The sequence below is a fragment of the Mobula hypostoma genome, chromosome 7, assembly GCF_963921235.1.
Source record: "Mobula hypostoma chromosome 7, sMobHyp1.1, whole genome shotgun sequence".
Taxonomy (NCBI): Eukaryota; Metazoa; Chordata; class Chondrichthyes; order Myliobatiformes; family Myliobatidae; genus Mobula; species Mobula hypostoma.
In genome coordinates this window covers 47901342-47922849 of record NC_086103.1, presented here as the reverse complement: position 1 = coordinate 47922849, position 21508 = coordinate 47901342, and the positions used below count along the sequence as shown (strand labels likewise).

The 21508-nt window shown below is 37.2% G+C and overlaps 1 protein-coding gene across 1 annotated transcript; it reads right to left on the bottom strand.

The window, feature by feature from the left end:
- Positions 1–136: 136 nt before the first annotated feature.
- Positions 137–19739, bottom strand: hnrnph1l (heterogeneous nuclear ribonucleoprotein H1, like). The gene is made up of 12 exons (XM_063053404.1): positions 19593–19739; positions 13062–13188; positions 10226–10381; positions 8988–9131; positions 6748–6886; positions 3423–3601; positions 2632–2712; positions 2441–2553; positions 1880–2015; positions 1715–1795; positions 1138–1242; positions 137–1045 (listed from the first exon to the last, which is right to left on the bottom strand). The coding sequence occupies exons 2-12, from the start codon at positions 13150–13152 to the stop codon at positions 924–926; spliced, it is 1347 nt and encodes a 448-aa protein (XP_062909474.1). The 5' UTR covers positions 13153–13188; positions 19593–19739; the 3' UTR covers positions 137–923.
- Positions 19740–21508: the final 1769 nt, after the last annotated feature.

Below are 21508 nucleotides of genomic sequence, written 5' to 3'. Positions count from 1 at the left end.
CTTCCCCACCCCTTCACTATTTCACCCAATGCTGTAATTTAATTGTTCCAATGAAATTTGTTTCTGATGACAACTCTTTCCAACAGGTATTATACAACTCCAGGAAGATTACAAAAAAAATCAATTACTGCACCACTCTTTAAAAACAGCAAAGCTTTATTGAGTGAGTTTATTTCCACTTTGCACCTTACAAATTTGAACAAAAGTGACTTGTCAGATACCATGAAGCCTCAGATGTTTAAGACTTCAAGATTAAACCCTACTATAACAGTCTAAAGAAAAATTCTACATTAAAATTTTATTTTGCCATAGAGCATCCAAAATGCTTCTCATCATTTTGACTTTCTAAAAAAGTAAACGAGACTTTTCTTAGACAAATAAAAAATGAAGTCAAGCAACAAATAAGCACATAATTGTTCTCACTTTACACCCACCAGTGTTTATATTTTTAATGAATTTTGTATATTTAATGTACTACCACACATTACAATTTTTTTTATACAGTAAACCATACCACACAGCCAATTAAACTTAACATTGGGGTTCCAATCCCATAAGTATTGGAAATTTAAGTGGATTAGTCCTGAAAGATAACTGATTGGTACCAGCAACAAAATGCAATTTACTTTATGCACTTGACAATACAGTTGCATCATTCAAGTCCACAGAAGTAGTATACTGCATTTGTGCAACAGGTTGTGACATGCAAATTTGAATAACTAGTGCCAAAATACCAAAATGATACTCATGTCTCATACTAAAGTCAGGGGATAAACACACTGGTACCACCCTAAAGTCTGTCAACATAGGAAAAGGCTTATGCTGATTCTAGCCATAATGAAAGGAATGCATATACTGAATTCACATTTCATAAGCATAACCAAGTTTAAGCTGGTAATTCACATACGTGTTAAATAATGAAGTTACATTCCCCAACCACCACTCATGTTTGACATTCCACCCATGCCATTCATTCCCATAGATCCTCTGCTTCCAGTTCCAAAGTAACTTCCATTCATTCCAGCTTGGCTACCTGCAAAGTAATCTTCAAAAAAAAATCATCAAAATGTACTTTCATCTGTACTTTTAGAAAACTGTCAAGGTTGAAAGATTGTATAAACTTAATAGAATACTTACCATATGCACTCAAACTAGCTTGGCTTCCATAAACACCATATCCAGCGCTTATCTGTTGACTGTTGGGACTACCATAGCTTTGGCTTGCATAACTTGACTGGCTTCCTAAAAACAGCCACCACTCAAAACAGTCAGCATTCCTCAAAGGAATTGTCCCACATTAGAGCCATAAATAAGAGTTTGCATGCATATAATTAAATCACAAAACCAGTGTAAGATGTTGAAACCTGCATTAAATAATTTTCACCAATATTGAAAATTGCCACACCCATTCAAATTAACAGACCAAAAAATGTATCTCAACTTTTTTCCCCCCAGTACTTGCAAAAATCTCAAGTTGTAAGTTCAAATAGTTTCCCGACAGGCAGGAAATCGTTTTAACTACTAAACTGCACTGACATCAGCCCAAAAAAGGCTGCATTTATATTTCACAATGACTTTGTACTTTCTAGTGAATGTTGATTCGCAGACTTCAAGCAGTCAGTCTCTAAAAGATTCACAAAATACTGTGAATCAGTAACTTAGCAACTTCTGGGAAGATAAAAGATCCTTTAAAAATATTCACATATCCACTCACCCATTCCTGCAATCTGAGCTGCATAGCTACTGCCAGTGCCTCCAGAAGTAGAGTTCAGGAAGAGTTCTACATATCTATGCTCTTTAAAACAAAGGAGAAGAAAACATTAACTAATGTTATGCTTGCATTGCATCTCACTACAATTTTCTGTTTTTATCAACTTACGCATATGGGCTTTGTCTTTTGACATAGCAGCCACAGCATCCTCATGGGTAGCAAACTCAACATCAGCTTCTCCTGTCACTCTACCATCAGATCCAATTTCTATGTGGACACGAACTGGGTTCAGTGGCGAGAAAAACTGAAGTAGAAGAGAAAAATCAGTTCCAGGGAATTGGGGGGGGGGGGGGGCGGAGGAGAAAGGACACCAATTGCTGTTGTATTACAATAGACTGTTAAAAGTATTACTGAATTATAGATGTGGACAGTAATTTACATGTCATAAATTATGCACGTTAAGTTTAGGATATATTAAGAGCAAAACTAAATACTTAACCAAACTTTACAATTCAATCTAGATATACTAGTAATTTAAGCACTGAAACCCAAAGGTTTAACACCTTTAGTGTTAAGTTTAGTGTTCACAAATTCTTTAAAAAAATTACCTTAAGACATTTCTTCAACAACCACAAATATTCTACCTTGTTTAAAACTACAGAAATTAAGCAAAATACATGGAGGGAAAAATAAACTTGTTAGATGCACAAAATACAATGTTTCACTTACATTGCAGATATCATTCTCTGTAGCTCGAAAAGGCAGCCCTCTCATGTGCACACAATGACCCGTTGTACTTTGAAAGCTAGTATCAGTGGTTCCGTATGCTTGTGCGGTCAATCCTGCTGAGGCATCATCCAATTAGGTATTTATTGAAATACATACAGAAGTACAATATTATCCAGCCCAAAACAACTCACCCCTATCTCGTCCATATGCATGTTCGGTGCCATAGCCATAGCCATCACTGTATCCATTGTAATCATCATAGCTTCCATAACCTGGTCAGAGATTAAAGTTGAGGTGGCACATTACCTCAAATGATAACTCATAACAATTACAGATGATGCAACAGACTGAAATTCCATTAATTTAGCTTTAACTAAAGTTGCACTACAGGTATTAGAACAAGATGTCTGCACAAGCAAATTTATTCTTTGATATACAGTAATTATTGGTGTGGTCATTAAGCCCCAAACCAAAGTGGGATTTTTTTTTTTGCTTGAAATTCACCAAAACAGTGAATCAGCAGGGCCTGCTCAAGCCTGGACAGACCTCCCCATTCTCAGTGAAACTGACCAGCAAGCAGCAACGTTCACCCTGGGTCAACCATGCTGAACAGCATTCTAGCCCACGTGGTCCCTGCCACTATAAAGGTGACTGGACGACAAGAGCTGAGGCAACACCATAGCCTTAGAACACCCCTCAAAGAAAATGTGGAAATGTTAGCAAGCATAAGGAAATGTCAATGATTAAAATTCAATTCTTGCAATCTTGCCTGTTTGCCACTCAGCTGAAATTCCTTTAAGTATGGCTTTTAGTAGTGATGGATACAGTTACTAGTGGAACATTTAGATAGAATTATGATCAATGTCAAGATTAAACCAACTTAGTCAATTAAGTTGCCCTTTAGTATTATTCTGGTAGTTACATATATTAAAATAGCTTGCACCATTAAAGCCATGTTCAATCTTCCCCTTCAATTGCTTACCACCACCATACACTCCACGTCTCATCTTCTCATAAGATCCGGCTCGATTGGGAATACCATAAACTCTCCCAGCCATTGGTCTGTCATAAGGACCTGGTCTCTGACCACCCATTAATTTACGAGGAGGATCATAATGGGTGCGCACTTCAGCCCGACTGCTCTTGAATATTTCAATATACCTAAAAGATTATGCAGCATATTTAAATGTTTTAATCTTAGTTAATTCATATATGAAAAATACAATAGCAAATGCACTTGACCTAAACATGCATTTCACACAGCTACAATACTTTAGACCCATAGACCAAAGTTTATTTTAATATCATCATTAGAATTAAATGTAAAATACAGAAGTTAAATTGTTTGTTTCAATATTTTTCAAAACATCAAGTTGCAAGTTCAGATTTTGAAATGAAAAGATATTTTACCATTACTGAAACTTTGTGACAACTTGAGACAATAGTTTGGCAATAAACTAGTAATCATGAAGTATTTCAAAATAAAGTTTTGCTTTTTAAAGGTTTAGTTAAAACCTATTAAAACAGCATTTGTGTCCTAAGATGTGGATTGCAAATCATACAGAAAATATTCTTCATTCTTTGAATGACCTTCAACCTCCACATAAATAAAACGATAGGAAGAGAGGATAGGAAGAGTCACTTGTGACATGGTCCTTTAAGAATCACAGTCAACATTTGGAACATCTTCCCATTTTTTAAATATACATTGCTACATTCTGAATTACATCTTCTGCGCTTCAACTATCAAAAAGACATCTTATGCCACCAAATCAGAAAGGTGACAAAAGACAGCAGCTCTTTGTGGAAGTGTAATTTCTTTCAAAGAATAAGGATGACTATGCATAGATGGAGAGGTTAAGTGGATTTGTTCAAGCTCCATATACAAATAGGATATAGCATACTTAAAGGAAGTGGAGAACCAAGTTGGGAAAGTTTGTAATACATCAACATGATAATCATCTTCTGGTTGTAAAAAGCAATCCAGTTGTCTTGCCATAAAACAGCAAAAGATTTTTTCCCCCAAATTTCAATGCACTGAACATAATTACAACTGTGACTGGCAGCTGATGATAACCAAGGAAATAAGGCAGACCTTTTCCAAATTGGTGGGACTGTAGTTCCAAAATTGGGGTGCTTCCCAAATTGGCAAGTATTACATTCCTCACAAACCAGAGACATAGGATCACTTGTTATCAGCTGGTGATTTATCCTACAAATAGTTCCCCCTTATCATTTTAGTTCAACTTTTCTCAAGTCAGAATACTTGATAAATACTCAAAATTTAGAACTTCATACATCCAACATAACCACCAAACGTAATTTAAAGCTCTGCAGTTTCTCTGGATGAATGGAATATAAAAATTGAAATGTCTGCTCAGAATTAAATTCATTTGTTTAATGGAAAATCAAGTAGGCTTGAGCAGTTTTGTTACGGAAATTGAGCATGAAGGAGAATAAAGAAACTGCTGTGGTCCAATCTGCAAGAGAATTCTGAAGATGATTCAACTTTGATGACATTCCAGCTCTCCCCCACCCCACCTCCCAACACGTAATAGCGCAATTCATCAACTTATAACCTAATGTTCCTTACCCACAAATATACAAAAAAAAGCCTTGACAATGGTTAAGTACAGCCAAACAATCTAGTTAAAACTAGCTGATTTAAAAGGTTGAGGTTATAACTAACCAGACAAATGCAGAGGATCATTTCCTTTCCCCAAGACGTCAGAATCTTTTCTTTAACAGTCTCAAAAACCAAGATACAAAACTTTAAAGACTCCAAACTGCTAATTTTTGCTAATGCTTTAGGGGATGGAAGAAAGTGAGGGATGGTGGTGTGGAGGAAGGAGGACAAACAAAGAAAACCCTCTTAAAAGTGGAAAAATGGGAAGAGAAAGATCAGCAGAAGAAAGATCCTATTTGTATTTTGGAGGCTAAACAAATTAAGATCAATTTGAATACAATTAAGATGCTTGATAATGGGATGCTTTCCATTGAGGTGCATGTCAATTTCATATTCAGGTCTGATGTTAGGATTGTTACAAGTCAGGTGCAACATAATGCAAAGTTTACATTTTGGCAATCTGCCCAAAGTTCATCCACAGCACCTCCAACTCCACTTTGATGCACCTTTTCTCAATTTTTAAAATATCAGTTAACAAATGCAAACAGCAAGTACACCATCCTCAAACAGGTGGTTAATACCAAGCCAGTTTATGCAGTAAAATCAAAATTCCATTCACAGCCAAGGTGAGACCTTGTCCCAACTAATGGAAGAAAGGTCTCAGGCATGAAAGGAAATTGTTTCAAGTCACTGGAGGAGGAATACTTGTGTACTTAACTGTCAAATCACATACTTTTAAAAGGTTGAAAAACTATTTGCCATAAACTATTTAAAAAAGAACATCCTTTTATGGTGTATATTAATTTGCATCAGCATCATCTACAATTACAACATATCCAAAGAAATCATCTAGAGCAAGGACACCCAAACTATGACCCATGACAATTGAATTTACTGGGGGGAAAAAAGCTCTACTTTATACTTTCTATTGTACACAAGGCATAGGATATCCAAAGCATGGAGCCAATTGCCAGGAAATGGAAGTTTGAGAGAATGTTTTGACAGGTGACAAAAAATGGAATCTGAAACAATGAAAGATAAAATGAGCTATTGCTTTAAGTGAAGATTTTTCATATTTGACTTGAAAGCAATAACAATATGGGCAGGTACTTTACAAAGTGGACCACAACCCTTTGGTTAAGGTCCAACTTTGTGTTCTTGCAGACCTCAAGTGCTTGTCAAAATTTGGAAGTGAAATTAGGTGACCAATATCATTTGATAACTGTGTTTGCTTCAAGGGATAGTATGCACATAGCAGTATGTACATGAAGTTCTGTTAATCTCAGCTCATTATCTCCCACTCAGCCTTGAGCAACTGAGTTTAGGGGTTTGGGCATCCCTGATCTAGAAAGGAGACGTATAAACAATTAGTGATAAGTACATTCAGAATATTCATTAAAATGGCAAGTAGCTTTTCAGGTTACCACTAATTCCATTTTATTTTACAATGCTTGAAAAATAACAATTAAAGCAAAAATTGTGTTATGTGCTTAATTAAATATTTTAAATTATGCTTAATCACATTTTCTTATGGTATTAACAGCTGTAAGTTGTGACAAGCTTCATTTAAAATCCAAAACAAAAACACATCCAGATGAAACATTCGCCATAATACTACAGCAACTTGTACTAGATAACAATCATATACCATAAGAAAAGTGACTCATCCATCCATCCCCACCTGTGCCCTATTCTTTCCTTGTGTTTCTTTAGAGCCTTTTCAGCTATATCCTGTGTGGCAAACTGCACGAAGGCCTCCCCCGTGCTCCTCCCCTGGTAGTCCATCGGCAATGTTATCCCATTTGGCACGATTTCCAACCCTTCAACCCAAGGACAAATAACCCCAGTAGGGGACAACATTAAAGGGTGCACATGCCCAATGATTACTTATGACTTTGCAATTATAAAATGTAAATTACTACAAGCTAAAACTCAAGAATAAAAATGCACTAAAGTGTTTTGTGACAATTTGTGTATAAAAAAATACAAGTATCTAACAAACCACAGGGAATACCCTGGTTGAAGCCTATCTATACGTGTCACAGAACACCTTAGAACAGAACAAGATTCAATTTCATTTAAAACAGCAGTTATACTTCTCAGATTTTGAACAAATTCGAAATCAATTTAGAACATACACAATGCAACTAAAAAAGTGTTTTCTGGACATTAAAATGCTTTAGGTTAAAATAAAACCAAAAAAAAACACTCCCTGCCCCTTAATAACAGCAGCTATCCAGTTCCACAGGCATTCAATACTGAGATTTCATCCAAGTGGTTATTTTGCAACATGCAAATCTAAATTTGCAACTGGACTGTGGGGCCAGAGCCAAAGAACTACAGTTCCCTCTCCATATCCACACATGCAAGAGTGGAAACAATACAATTTTTGTTAACCCCTTTATACAGGTACCATGCCCTACTTAAAATGCCCCAGAATCTTTCCACAGGCAATGTTTTTCTGGTCTGCAAGCCTCAAGTTGTGTAAATTATGCAGTTACTCTGGGAACCATTTGGAACCAACACTTTAAACTGCAGATTTAAGTAGGAACACCACGCTGAATTATCAGTAGTGCCTTTCTAGCCCCCATGGCACATCTTACCAAATCAAACTAGATTAAAAAAGGCAAGCCAAATTTTCCCTTACTCACTCAACACCATCCACCTGCTCTAGCATAAGGACACCATGAAGTCCACTATTTGCAGACTCCAGAAGCCCAGTCACTTTTTTTGCAGTAAATGAGTTAAAATTGCATGGCCCAGTCTTTCATTGTAGCCCATAGAAGCTTAAAAGCTGCTCAAAACAGGGCATTAAAGGAAACCTTATACCCTTCCAGCACAAATGTGTGCCATGGTGCATTGTATTGCCAAGCCTGTGAATTATATCCCCCGAAATCAACACATTACCAATACACATTTAGAAGGAAAACAATACAAATTTTAAATACATTGGTAAATTAGAGGTTGCATGATAGAAAAGATTTTTTCCTAAGTATGACACATGGAGTGAAAACAAAGCGTATTTAGCTGGAAAAATTGTAGGATAACTAGTTTAGAGCATGAAATCATCTAAATTTCATCAAAATTCAGTTTGGAAATTTGCTGAGTTTCCCTACCATTTAGTGAACCCAAATAAAAAAAAATTAGCACCACCATGGTAGGTGTGTATGATTACACATTTCATTCTGAATGTGGAAAAGAAATTATTTTGGAAAAAGTAACTAGGAGAGCAGAAGTACTTTTTTTTTAAATTGTATTAGTGACTCAATAACATTCTTTCTAAAAAGATGGCAAAGTTCAACTGAAAAATCCAGACATGTACAGCACCAGCACTTGAATAATCATTAATCACTGACTTAATTTATTAATATTAGTGACATTACTCCTTAGCTCTACTGCTCCTATAAAGAAATTGAATCCTAAGGTTAGGGCTTATGGAGCCTCCCCAAATAAATTGTTTAAAATGGCAATGTAATTAAAAGGTTGGATAGGGTAAGTTTATTTTGGCCTTAATCATGGAACTCCATTTGGGATTAACTTGTAAAATTAAAGTTTTTAAATTTACAACCATTTTAACATTCATAGAAATTTTGCAATTCTGCTCTGAATCGGTACAAGCTGCTCTCAGCAGAGCAAATAAGGCCACCCCAAATTCAATACAAAAATAGATATTTGAAAAAAAATTCATCCATGTGCAGGGACTATCATGAAGTACATGGACATTTCTTCACTGTAGTTACTGTTAATTCAGGCACATTTAATCTAAATTTCAAATGGAATGAATGCAAAAATATTATCTTCCACCAGAAACGAATACTATTAGCTCAATCAGGTCAAGAGTACTGTTAATAAGGATCAGTAATATTAAACATACTTTAAAACTTACTGTTTGAGGAAAACCTGCTTTTTTTTTTTAAATACCTGTAAAAAATTGTACTATCTCTTCCTTGCTACAGCCAAATGGCAGTCCCCTAAGACGAACACAGCCATCATTTGACGAATCGGGGCTATTGGGGCCGGTGTGCTTCAAAACCCAGTCCATTTCAATGTTGTTAGATTTAAATACTGGATTTAAAAATTAAAAAGAAAGTTAAGAATTTATTTTCAAAACAACAAACGCTAAAAAAATTCAGTTATCCTGAATATAACTGCTTTTATGTTTAGAGTTTAGATCAATACAGTAAGGATAAAGGCTCTATCACAAGAAGCTAGTGCCAATTTCCTGCATTCCACTAACACCCCTCCCCCCAAATGTACTTAATTCACACCATTACACCAGGTCAACCATTTCCTCTGGCAGCTCATTCCATATATTCACGCCTGTGTGAAAAAGCTGACCTTGAGGTCCTATTAGTTTTCCCTCTCACACTACATCTGTAGTTTGAGATTCCCCCTATCCCGGGGGAAAAGACAGTTAACACTTCTCAGCTAAATATTTCTACAAGCTCATCCCTCATTTTTCTACATTCCAAAGAATAATGACCGAACCTGGCCAACCTCTCCCGAAAAATCAAGTCCTCTAGTCCTGTCAACATCTCTGCAAGTTTTCTCCGCACTTTTCAGTTTAACCCATCTTTCTATAACAGGATGACCAAAATTGTACACATTATCCCAGGTATGCCCTCACAAACAACAGAACAGCTACAGTGATGTGTCAACTCCTGCACTCAGCAACACGTGACTAAAGTCTGACGTGAAATACCGTTTTCACCACCTTCAATGAACTATGCACTTGTACTCCAAGTCCGTTTCATTGCACCCCCTAGAGCTTGACATTGGTAGCACAAGTCCAATATTGGTTCCAAAACACATTACATCACTTAACTGTATTCATATCCATTTGTCACTCTTTGGCCCACTTCTCCAGGTGTCCAAGATCCCCATAATCTACAATATTCTTCTTTGCTATCAATAACACCTCATTATCCACAAACTTACTGATCAAGCCTTCTTAAAAACATACATAAGGATCCCAATAATTACTTGTTCAGCACACCACTAGTCACTGGCCCTGACTCCAAGAAACCTTCAAACACCTCCCCAACCTCCCAAATCCAATTTTGTTAGGTTACAAAGCAGTTGATTAGCATGTGCCAATTCGCCATGATATAGATAATGTGCATAAGCGCTACTGCCAACACTTGAAATGCTGAACTTACCTTCTACATATCTATGCCCCATACTTTCTTTATCTTTCTTCAATGCAAGTTTGACATCATCTTCAGATTCCAACTGAATGAATGCTTCTCCACTTGGTCGGCCTTCTCTGGTATAAGTAAAATGAATTCCAGAAATCCCATTTAGGATTTTGCAATCTGAAACAAAAAAAGCCATAAATGTACATCTATTATGCACAAAACGGAAAAATCCTTCAATAATTTTAATTCTTATTCATGCAACATTTTAGAAACTAAAAATTTGATATTAAGTCAAACAGTCCAACTATGATTATTCAGTTACTCTAAGAAAACCAGGTCCAGAAAACCTGTTCAGTAATGAACTTTTCCCCAACTCCAAGGTCTATTGACAAATACAATTTCTTAGTTCAGTTTCCTTGAGCAAGCAGCTTTTCCTCCAAGAGTCACGGATATAGATTTTGACACTATATACACACGTGCTCAAAGTCTGTTACATAAAACTGGGCATCTGGAACAAAGATATGAAACCACTAAAGCTAGGTGTTACAGCGCAGTAGCACAGCTTGCGCAGATAGTACCTAGATCAATACTGACCACAGACTTAGCATATTATTTGTTGCTTCTGTTTCCTTCCATACATGAGATGCGCAGGCTGGTAAGTTAATTGACCATTGTGGATACCTTAGCATGCACAGGAGAGAAATTTGGAAGCAAGTTGATAAAAATTGGGGAAAATAAAAACTGTATCAAATACAAATGGAAGCTTGACAGGACAAAAAGCCAATTTCTAAGCTATATGGTTCTAAGCTACTAATGCAAACAAATTATGTAGTACTGGCAGAATAAGTCATGCCACAATTCCAAGTCTAATGTTGAAGAGTGCACTTCATTGTACACCATGTACCAATCTATGCCAAAGAAAGTCTGGTACTTTAATATAACCTTGGTATCATGCTTACCAAGGAAAAAGGTAAGCTCTTTCCCCCCCACACACCCCAAATATGTCTATTTTTCAAAAGCCGTCTGGCTATCTATATACCAATTCACTTAGCAATGAGATTAGCTAGAAACAAACGGCAATTTAGTTTTCATATTCATGCTATATACGTCATATAGAAACAACTTCAGAAAGTAGTTAAATCTGAAATCTAGAATACCCTGCTTCAGAAGGCCAAGGATACTGGGGAAAACAAATATTGAAGGGAAACCGATTACTTTACAAAAACTAAGAAATGGAAGACCAGATCGACCATGACCTAATTCAACAGCAGGACAGCTTCAAAAGGCCTGTTTTTCTTCCTCTGCCAAATTATTGGCAGAATGGTGAAAAATACACAATATATCACAAATCTATTTATTGCAATGAGATATAAAGGCACTTATAATAGCCCAAGTGAGATCAATACTAATTCTGTTTTAAAGGTAAAACTAAAGCTCAAAGTTCACTTTGTCTATAGAAAAAGGTACCTGAAGAATATTAGTCAATTAAAATCCAAGTAAAAATCAAACCTGCATTCGTCTTGCAGCAAACCACATAGGGAATACCTAATTGGTATCTATTAGATGCGGAAATTCTAATTAAGATTTTAATCAACTCAGAACAAAAATTACATAGAATTACTTAACAGCCTTGAAAGACAATGGAAATTTTTTTCAGATTGAAAGATAACCCTACTTGGAAATTCAAATTTTATAGTTTCAAATTATTTCTCCCTGATATTGAGCTTCGAACTCTTTTGGATAAGTTTTCAATTACGGTTAAACCACGGGATTGTAAAACCCTAGTGTTGCTGAGATAGCTGAGGAAGAACAGGCACAATTACGCAAGATCTTTTGCTGGATAACTTTTTAGAAGCAATTCCCCAAGTTATTTCAGACAGAGACATTAAAATTTAGGTATTCTTAATCTGAAAAAGAACAGGCTCATTCAGAAATATTGAAAATACTGATATAGCAACATCTGAATAGAGAGAGAAACAGCTAACGTTTCAGGATACAGGTCCTTCCCAGGTTATGGCAGGGTTCCATTTCTGTGAATTGTTCGTAATCCAACTAAACATGGACAGAAAGAATATACTCCAAGGTGAAATCTTTTGGCTAGAGCAATAAGCACAGAAGCAAAGAAGTTGAAGGGCTCAGAATTCACAATGGTGTGGATTTAGGAGGGTGAAGTGAAAATTAGAAGACTGATAGTCTACAATTGAGGTAATATTAAAAAGGGATATATTAAAACAAAGCAGATTTTGGGAGGGGAAGAACAAAGTCGAGTACAGTTTAGACCCTTTGGCCCACGATGTGGAAACCTTTTAACCTACTCTAAGATTTATTTAATGCTTCCGTCCCACAAAGCCCTCCATTGAAAGTTAGAAAGATAGCATAGAAAATTGAAAAAATAAATCCAGATTAGAATTCAAGAGCTGAGCTTCGTAATCTCTGATACACAGAGAAAAATATATTTTTACTGAAATGCCAAATGCTACAAAGGATGAAATGGAACTGCAGAATGATGTTGCAAAGAAGCCTGCTGGTACAATAGGACTCGAATGTGTGGCACTAAGTGCAGATGTCAGAATAGAATGCAAGTAGCATCTTCCAGCTTCCATCTGCTTGAAACACAACTAACAAGTCCCAACAATTAAAGTTGTACTTTATTGGATACTCAAAATAGACAAAGCCAAAACAAAACAGAGCATCTAAACAATTGAAAGTCATTGTCAAATATATAAATACCTATAACGATATGATTGGATACTCTCATCAAGTTCAAAGTAATTTATTATCAAAGCACATATGTCACATATACAACCCTGAGATTCATTTTCTTGTGGGCAAAAATTATGCTTAACATTTGACATACCAGAGAAAAAGCGCATCACTTCCTCAGCAGCGGAAGACCATGGAAGTCCACGGACACGGATAACAAATCCATCACTTTCTGTGGTAGACATGACTTCTTCCAGGTGTTTTTGTCCCTTTTAAAAGCTCTGAAGAAAACATTGGCACATCTTTTAAGCATTTAAACATATAGTGGCAGAAGAACACTCAAGCATCACCAATGACTGCTAGGTACTTCTTGACTCGATCCCCATCTGGTAAAACTGCTCATCTTCAAAACACACCATGGTGACCAGATCCATATGAATCTGTTGATTAATCTCTTTATGGCCCCAAATTGACTAATCTTAGTTTTCCAGTTTCCATCTCCATCATCCAACCTATTATCATTCTATTCAAAATATTAGCTTCACCCTGCTCCTTTTACAAACCAAATACAAATTTTCAGAGCCCCCCCCCCAGAAACTGAATGCAGTCTCTTTCTTTGCGAGAACTTTTCCACTGGATTCATAGCCCTGCTACTGTAAAAAGTCAGAAAAAACACAATACAAACATGACAAATCTGCAATCATCCCCTCCCACTCCTAGCTTTTGAGTCTGCATACAGATGTTGACAGCATTAATCACACCATCCTCCACTGCTTCATAACCCAGCTGAAGACTTCATTTGTTTGGTTCTAGCTGACTGCAAATCTTTTCCCTTCACATCTCATTATCTCTATATTCTTGGAACTATTCCTATTTAAAAGCTGGCCTTTGGCCAAGAGCTACCGGCTCCTACATGCTTAACTGGTGATAACGAACAATAGCACTTCCCACAGCCATGGTTCCATTTTTCAAAATGAGCTGAATATTCATTGTGAAGAAAACCATGACACATTGAGTCTGCTCTGGTAAAAAAAAGCGCCACCCATTTTTACCCCACATTCAACACCAGTTCTTTGGCCCTTTAGGTCACAACTCTTGAGATGCAGAATCAAGTGCTTTTGAATAATTCAAGATATTCTCTGCCTTAATTTATCAAGTACATTGCATCCTCTGGAGATTTTAATGAAATACCTTCAGCTTTTTGACACTTTTTGTAAACGAATTCCTGGCTATTTGGTCTTTGCTCTCACCACCCCTCCACCACCTTTCTTCAGCCAGCTCAAATGCTTAGCACATTACCCACAAACAGTTTATTCAAAAAATAGCACAGAATGCTGGAAGAACTCAGGTCAGTCACCATCTACGGTGAAAGAAAAAGTTACTTTAGGCTCATGATCTTTCATCAGAATAGTTCTGATGAAAGGTGGCTTTATTATGTAGTTGTGCTAATTTCTTAACCTATACAAAGTTTCCTCAAAGCCAAGATTTTCCTATATCCAAAACACCTAAAATCTTCTCTGTACCGTTCTAGTGCGATAACTCTTAACACAGGAGCCAGAACCACACACAGTAAAAGCAGCAGTTGATGTAGTTTATCACCTCCCCATTCATTCTTTACCTTAACTAAAACACATGCATCACCCTATGCACTTTTAAAAACTGCATTACCAACCCATCCCACTAACTAGTTCTAAAGTCCTAGTTGCTACCTAACTCAGTTTGCTCATTTATTGTATAGACTTACCTTGATATTTCCAGAATGCATTACCTCACTTCAAATTAAATTGCATTTGCCAGTTCTACACTAGACCATCCTTGTCACTTCTTTTGTAGCCTAAAGCTTTGATTCACGTCAATTCTGTTATGTGCAAACTTCTTAATGCAAGTAACCCATATGGCACCCCAATAGTAACAAACTTTTGGTCACAAACATTCAATATTTGCATCTTGCCACCGAACCAATTTACTGGATAAGAAAATTATTTCCAATATTTAGCTGGAACTGTCTTCAGTGCATCAAAAATCATTCCACAGCTACAAACCTCCCCTTCTTTGGCACTTGCCCAAATCCAAGCTAAACTGTTTAGCAACCTCAGCAATACTCAGTTTCAGAACTCTTTTGTACTATTTCAATGTCCATGTCGGTCAACTCTGTTCGTGCAACCCCCTTGACTCGTCATCTCTAATGAACTTGCTGCCTATGCCCCGACCTACACTAAGCCCCATTCAACAGATAACCCATGACTGACAACTGCCTATTTTCATTCTTCAAATCCTTCATCCTTTTCCAATCCTCAAACAGCTTCAGATACTAAGACTTAAAACTATTGTAGACACTTGATCAGATATTAAAAAGTTAGTGGCTTCAGTTACCAAGAATCTAAAATCTGCAACTATCCACCTAAAACTGTCACATTCTCATTTTACTCTTTTAATCATCCCTTGAAACTTAATAATTTAATCAAGCTTCTGGTCAGCTATATTAATACCAAGATTAAATTGTTTGGCAAACTTTGAAAAACATAAGATCTTGCGACATTAAATATAAGCTACACAAAAACTGATTTGTACTGAAGCTCAAAAGGTTTTTCCATAGCTGTCTTATGAACAGGCTTGCATTGATATAATTTCAAAATGATCAACTAGTCAAAACATTTTGCAGCCTATTTAAGTTTTTTTGGTATTGAAAATGCACAAAGAAAAATCAGTAAAAGACTAATGTTATATGACCAAAATAATTTTAACATTTGTTGTAAGTTTAATATTGGCAAAGACAACTGCATGAAAGGTCCCAATTTTATTCCTTCAATAGCAAAAAAAAACCTTACTATTTTGATGTTTTAAGTGATAGATAGCATTATTCAGCATTCTTAGGCAATGCATCAGAATGTCAACCTAGATTTTTCTGCTTGTAACTCTGGAATTGGGTTTCTTTCAAATAATATTGACCCAAATACTACAGAGTTACAGCTGACATTTTCTCCTTTACCACCATTCTCCACCTCCCACCACCAAGATTGTGTCAAAACAAAAACTGCCATTTCTGACGACATCACGGGGGGGGGGGGGGCCCAAGAGAGAGAAGAGGGAGATCATTGAAAGCTTAACCTGCTTTGATTTATTAAAACTTTCTTAATTGCTGCGTCACCTTTCCTGGGGTACCTTCTGGGATGAAGTACATTGAAGTCTGGTTACTGTTCTGATACAGGAAGCATAGCAATCAATTTGCACATAGCAAGTTCACAGCAACATTTACATGGCAACCATTTGGTAATCCTCCTTAATGCTGAGAGAGAAATATGAACAAAGATCTGGATTAATTACTCCCTGAAATAACACCATGGGGATTCTTAACATACTTGACAAAACTGGGGTTAGCTAAATTAATAATCCAATTTGTTTAATGTTTAAAAGCTTATAGTGCGCTTTAAGATGTTGAAAGGAGAGAATCAGAATCAGGTTTATTAGGGCTGCATTGTAGCATAGCAGCACAATTACTTTACAGCACCAGCGATCACCAATCAGCATTCAATTCCCACTGCTGTCTGTAAGGAGTTTATGTTCTCTCTGTGATAGTGTGGGGTTTCCTCCCTCATTCCAGAAGATGCACAGGTGTCATTAGTGAATATTAAGCATGCTACATTGGTGCCAGAAGTGTGGCAACACTCGTGGGCTGCTTCCAACAAAATCCTCACTGATTTTGAAATCCTCACTGTATATGAAACAGTGGATAGGCTGGTCCTGGACTTAACTCCTGGCATAATTTACATATTACTATTTAACTATTTATGATTTTATTACTATTTATTATTTATGGTGCAACTGTAACGAAAACCAATTTCCCCCGGGATCAATAAAGTATGACTATATCACTGTGAGATACAAAGCCGATTTTTCTTTTAAAATTTCTATTACTGGCATGTTATAAAATGTGTTGTTTATGGCAGCAGTACAATGCAAGACAAAGTTATAAGTTGTGCAAGAGAAAGACCGAGTAAGTCCTCTGATTCATGGATTGTTCAGAAATCAGATGGTGGAAGGGAAGATGTTCCTAAAACATGAAGCGTGGGTCTTCATGCTTTTGTACCTCCCTCCCAAAGATACCGAGAAGAATGCATGTTCCTGATGGTAGCGATCCTTAATTACGGATGCAGTCTTCTAAGCCACCCACATTTCAACATGCCCCCAATGGTGGTAAACAGTGAACATCAGCCTTCATATGATGCAACCAGTCAGAATGATCTCCACTGCACATCTGTAGCAATCTGTAACATACCAAATTTCCTCAATCTCATAATGAAGTATGACCACTGATTCACCTTTTTGTGATTGCATCAATATTGTATGCCCTTGTCAGATCTTCCGAGAAGTTAACACCCAGGAACTTGAAGTTACTTTCCCCTTCCACTGTTATCCCCTCAATGAGCACTGGTATCTGTTTTCTTTACTTCCCCTTCCTCAAGTCTACAATCAATTCCTTGGTCTTGCTTACAATCAGTTCAAGGCTGTTGCTGTGACAGCACCAAATCTTTCTCCCGTACACTTCCTTGTCAGCGGTCGATATTCTGAAAGTGGCGTTTTTAACAAATTCAGAGATTGTGTTTGAGCTGTACCTCGCCAATCATGAGTGTAGAGCATTCATTCTTGAGGTGTACCTGTGTTGAGTCAGTGAGGAGATGTCGCTGACTGTGGTCTCCCAGTAAGGCAGTCAAATATCCAGATGCAAAGGAAGCACAAGGGCTCAAGTCTGTTGTAATCAATAAACAGCAGCCTGATGTATGCATTGCTGTTGTCCAGGTGCTCCAAAGCCAACAGAGAGATCGAGTCTGTAGACCAACTGCAGTGGGAGGCAAATTGCAGCCAAACCAGGTCCTTCCTCAGGCAGGAATTTTAACCATGACCGGCATCTTCATCACAGATATGAGGGCTACAGGGCGATGGTTGTTGAGGCAGCTCACCCTGCTCTTCTTGGGAAGTTATGCTGCCTTGAACTCAAACCAAGATCATACATTTGGAGTTACAATTTATATAGTTTGACTGGCCTCAAGCGCCCAACCCAATGCTCCAAAATTCTCCAAACCTAGCATGTATTTGCAACACTGTCTAAGTTGAAATCTAAAGATGCCTTCTCCTTTGAACACGATTCAAAATAAACCTCCCATAAAGGAAACTTAAGTCACATTGACTTTGAAACACATAAATATAATGTTAAGTTTGCAAGACAGTGATATCCCTGAAAATAAATGGAACAGTACAACTTCAAATTAATTTTTTGCTGGGGAGAGGAGAAAAGGGCAATCCAACAGGGACAAAAGAACTACAGCTATTAAAAACTTTTGAATAAAAAGCTAACATAAAAGTTCTTACCCTGTACTGTTTGAACTTGATCTGATTGCTAATCAGGCTGAAAAAATTTGCTTTGGTAAACAACTAAATAGCAGAGTATCAAACTACAGCACAAATCACAACTGGTAAATTAGATCTACTTCCGAAAGTTCTCATCTCCAACATAAAACACAATTTTAAACCAAGTAATTAACGACTGCACAAATTTCTCAAAGGTTAGCTAGATTATCTGGTATAGTTACATTGTACAGGTTGGTAATCTTAAATTGCTTAAATGCACGTCATTATCTACAATACAGCTTTAAGAATTCTTTAAAACGCGTTTTATATCAAATATTTAAATTTAAAACTATACGTTAACGTTTTCTGAATATGTTCATAACGTATGTTTAGCGAGTCTAACTACATTATAAGAACCCTCAAGGATAATTTTGTGTCTTGGAAGGAGCTGTAATATTAAAACAACCAACCATAAATTATGAATAAAGGCTGTATACAGGTCATTCCCAGGATACGAAATTATGAACCACCGCAAATATAAACGAGCTTCCACCATATTATTAAATTCAAATGTCTGACGCACATACGTTCTCCTACGAACGGCAGAACTAGTTCCCCCATCTTCACTTTCCGTAATTACTCATTCTCATTTGTCTTATACGCTTATGACGCCATTTATGTACTGTAAAAGTACGGTAGCAGTGTTTCCCCGATGTATGTATAAAATCAACTTAACGCTGGTGGGAACGGACCCTTCATTTCCCGGGCCAGCCTGCACTCTCCCGGAATGTGCGTCCTCAGTGCGCCCGCCCGTCTATCCTACACACGGATCATTAATGGCGTTATTAGGTGGCTTTTAAAATATGGTAAAATTTTCTCGCTAAATACCGCTCGCATTTAACGCGGAACAATTGGTAGTTTCACATTCTCTGAATTTCCGGAAGCAATTGGACTTAAACAAGGAACGAAATGTCGACGAGATTTTGCAACGTTTTGTAATGTCGCTCAAAAAGGGGAAAAATGTGACACTTGAGGAAAATCAAATGGCGCCAATTAATTGGGCCTATTTTCGAAAATAAGACTTTTGAAAAGACAATATTCATCGAGGAAAAAAAGGCAAAGTAAAAGACGGGCAGTGATCACCAGGCCCAGTCTCGGGGAAATCATCGATTACATTACGAAAATAAAAGCGGCTGAGACGCCGAGGCCTAGGCCTAGGCCGCAGGGCCTGCGTAGGCCACGCGCACGCGCCAACCACCGCATACTCTGGTTTCTTCGGAACCGAGGTGGCGCGGCGATAGAAAAAAACATCCTAAATTAATCCTAAACGCATACTTACCGAGATTTGGCAACTCAAAGTACAAGAAACAGTATAATTTAAGGCCGACTTCGAACTAGCACACTAAAGACCACAGAGAGTCCGTTGGCACGACGTCTCCTTCCGTTTCTTTTCTTCTTTTCAAAGCGCGGAGACGACCTCGACCGACCGGAAATAGACGTCACGCGCAGCCCGCGACTGCGCAGAAGCGGCGGCTCAGGGCCCGGCTCTTTGTTCTGCTCTCTGACTGGCTGACATCTTCTTTCCTTTAACTGTTTTAAACCGGTTGTGTAATTTTAAAGTGCAAAAGCTGAGACATTGATCAAGCCAAATCGATTTGTACATATAAAAAGAAAGTTAGTTGCTTCCCTACGGTATTAATTTTTTTTTGGCCTCGTGGGGAGAAAGGAAATCTGATGCAGTACACGTAATGTCTTTACTACTCTGATTTAATGTGAAAATATCTTTTGTGAATTAGATTTTAATGAATGTGACGATCCCATTGAATCACTCTGTTTGAAAGTGCATTTTATACAATAGAAAACAGAGGAAAAGACTGACATGATGACGATCCAGTAGAGCTATTTAGATTGTAATATGTGGCACATACAGTAAGGTGCTTTAAAATAAATATTTCTATCCAGATAAAAAATATCTTATAAAGAGCACATTTCAAAAGAGCAATAGTGACCTGAAGGACAGATAATGGAATATGAGAAGTTTATTTTAAAATCTTTAGTTGCAGAAGCTCAGTAAGTCAAGTAATATTGGATTGTTAATGTTAAATTATTTAGAAGTATGCAAGTGACAAACAACACTTGATATTTTTAGAGTTTTTAGAAGTTTTTAGAGATTGTGTAAAAATAAAACCACTGATAGATTTTTAAAGTGCTTAAGTTTTTTTACGGGAGTCAGGTGGTTAAAAAGCATGTAAGCAATGCCAGAATACATGCTCGGCTCCTTGATAAGACAACATTATGAGAAAAAGCATCTGGAATAGATTTTCAGGAGACTTCAGTTGAGACAGTGTACATAAAGAAATAAATGCCATGTGTGCAACACACAAAATGCTGGAGGAACTCAGCAGGCCAGGCAACATTTATGGAAAAGAGTATAGTTGACGTTTTAGGCCAAGACCCTTCAACAGGACTGTACTCTTTTCCATAGATGCTGCCTGGCCTGCTGAGTTCCTCTAGTATTTTGTGGATTTCTAGCAATTGCAGATTTTCTCTTGTTTGTGAATGGCATATGTGGATGTGTTTAATTCAATTCCAGATTCACGGAAGTGGACCATACAAGGATAACCCAGCAGCTGAATGATAGTAGTAAACCCTGAAGGAAAAGCAGCATGATTTACCAAATAAGATGAAAAGGAAGGACAGGGAATGGTTTTAGAACTGCTGTGGTACTATTTGTCACTTTGGTCTCAGTGGAAGTTGAGAGTAGTATGAACAAGGAACTAATGTACAGCTAGTGTACAGCTGGGAAGTGACAATGGATTTGTAAGAGAAGGGTTACCAAGAGATGTGAGTGAGTGGGATGAGTCAGAAGACTCTTTTGAATATTGATACCAATTTTGACTGGAAGAAAAACAAAGCCTTTAGCCAAAAAAAAAGCATTATCAATGGTGGCTTACTTGAAGACTGATTTGATTAGTGAATGAGCAAGAATTGGATAAGGAACAGTATTCAAGGAAGTAAAAGAAATACTGAATGTTTTGGTAAAATCATACAAGTACAAGAGCAGTGACACGTAAGTGGAGAATTGCGGCTGGAATGGATCGAGTGATGAGCGAGTAGCTGTAGATCAGCTGTCTGGACGAGCTCCATTTTCAAATTAGAAAAGTGCCATTAACAACATACTGTACATGTGGCGTTAAAAGAAGTGGTAAGTTGTGAAGAAGAGACATCAGAGGCCCTTACCTGCTAAGGAAATTT

Bases quoted from the DNA above. Each gene is read 5' to 3' on its own strand.
- hnrnph1l (XM_063053404.1), bottom strand. From the start codon at position 13,152: ATGTCTACCACAGAAAGTGATGGATTTGTTATCCGTGTCCGTGGACTT. The intron at 6,887-8,987 runs GTATTTAAAAAA...CTTGGGTTGAAG, and splicing joins GATAGTACAATTTTTTACAG to GGTTGGAAATCGTGCCAAAT. The intron at 2,016-2,440 runs GTAAGTGAAACA...CTTCTACTTCAG, and splicing joins CAGAGAATGATATCTGCAAT to TTTTTCTCGCCACTGAACCC.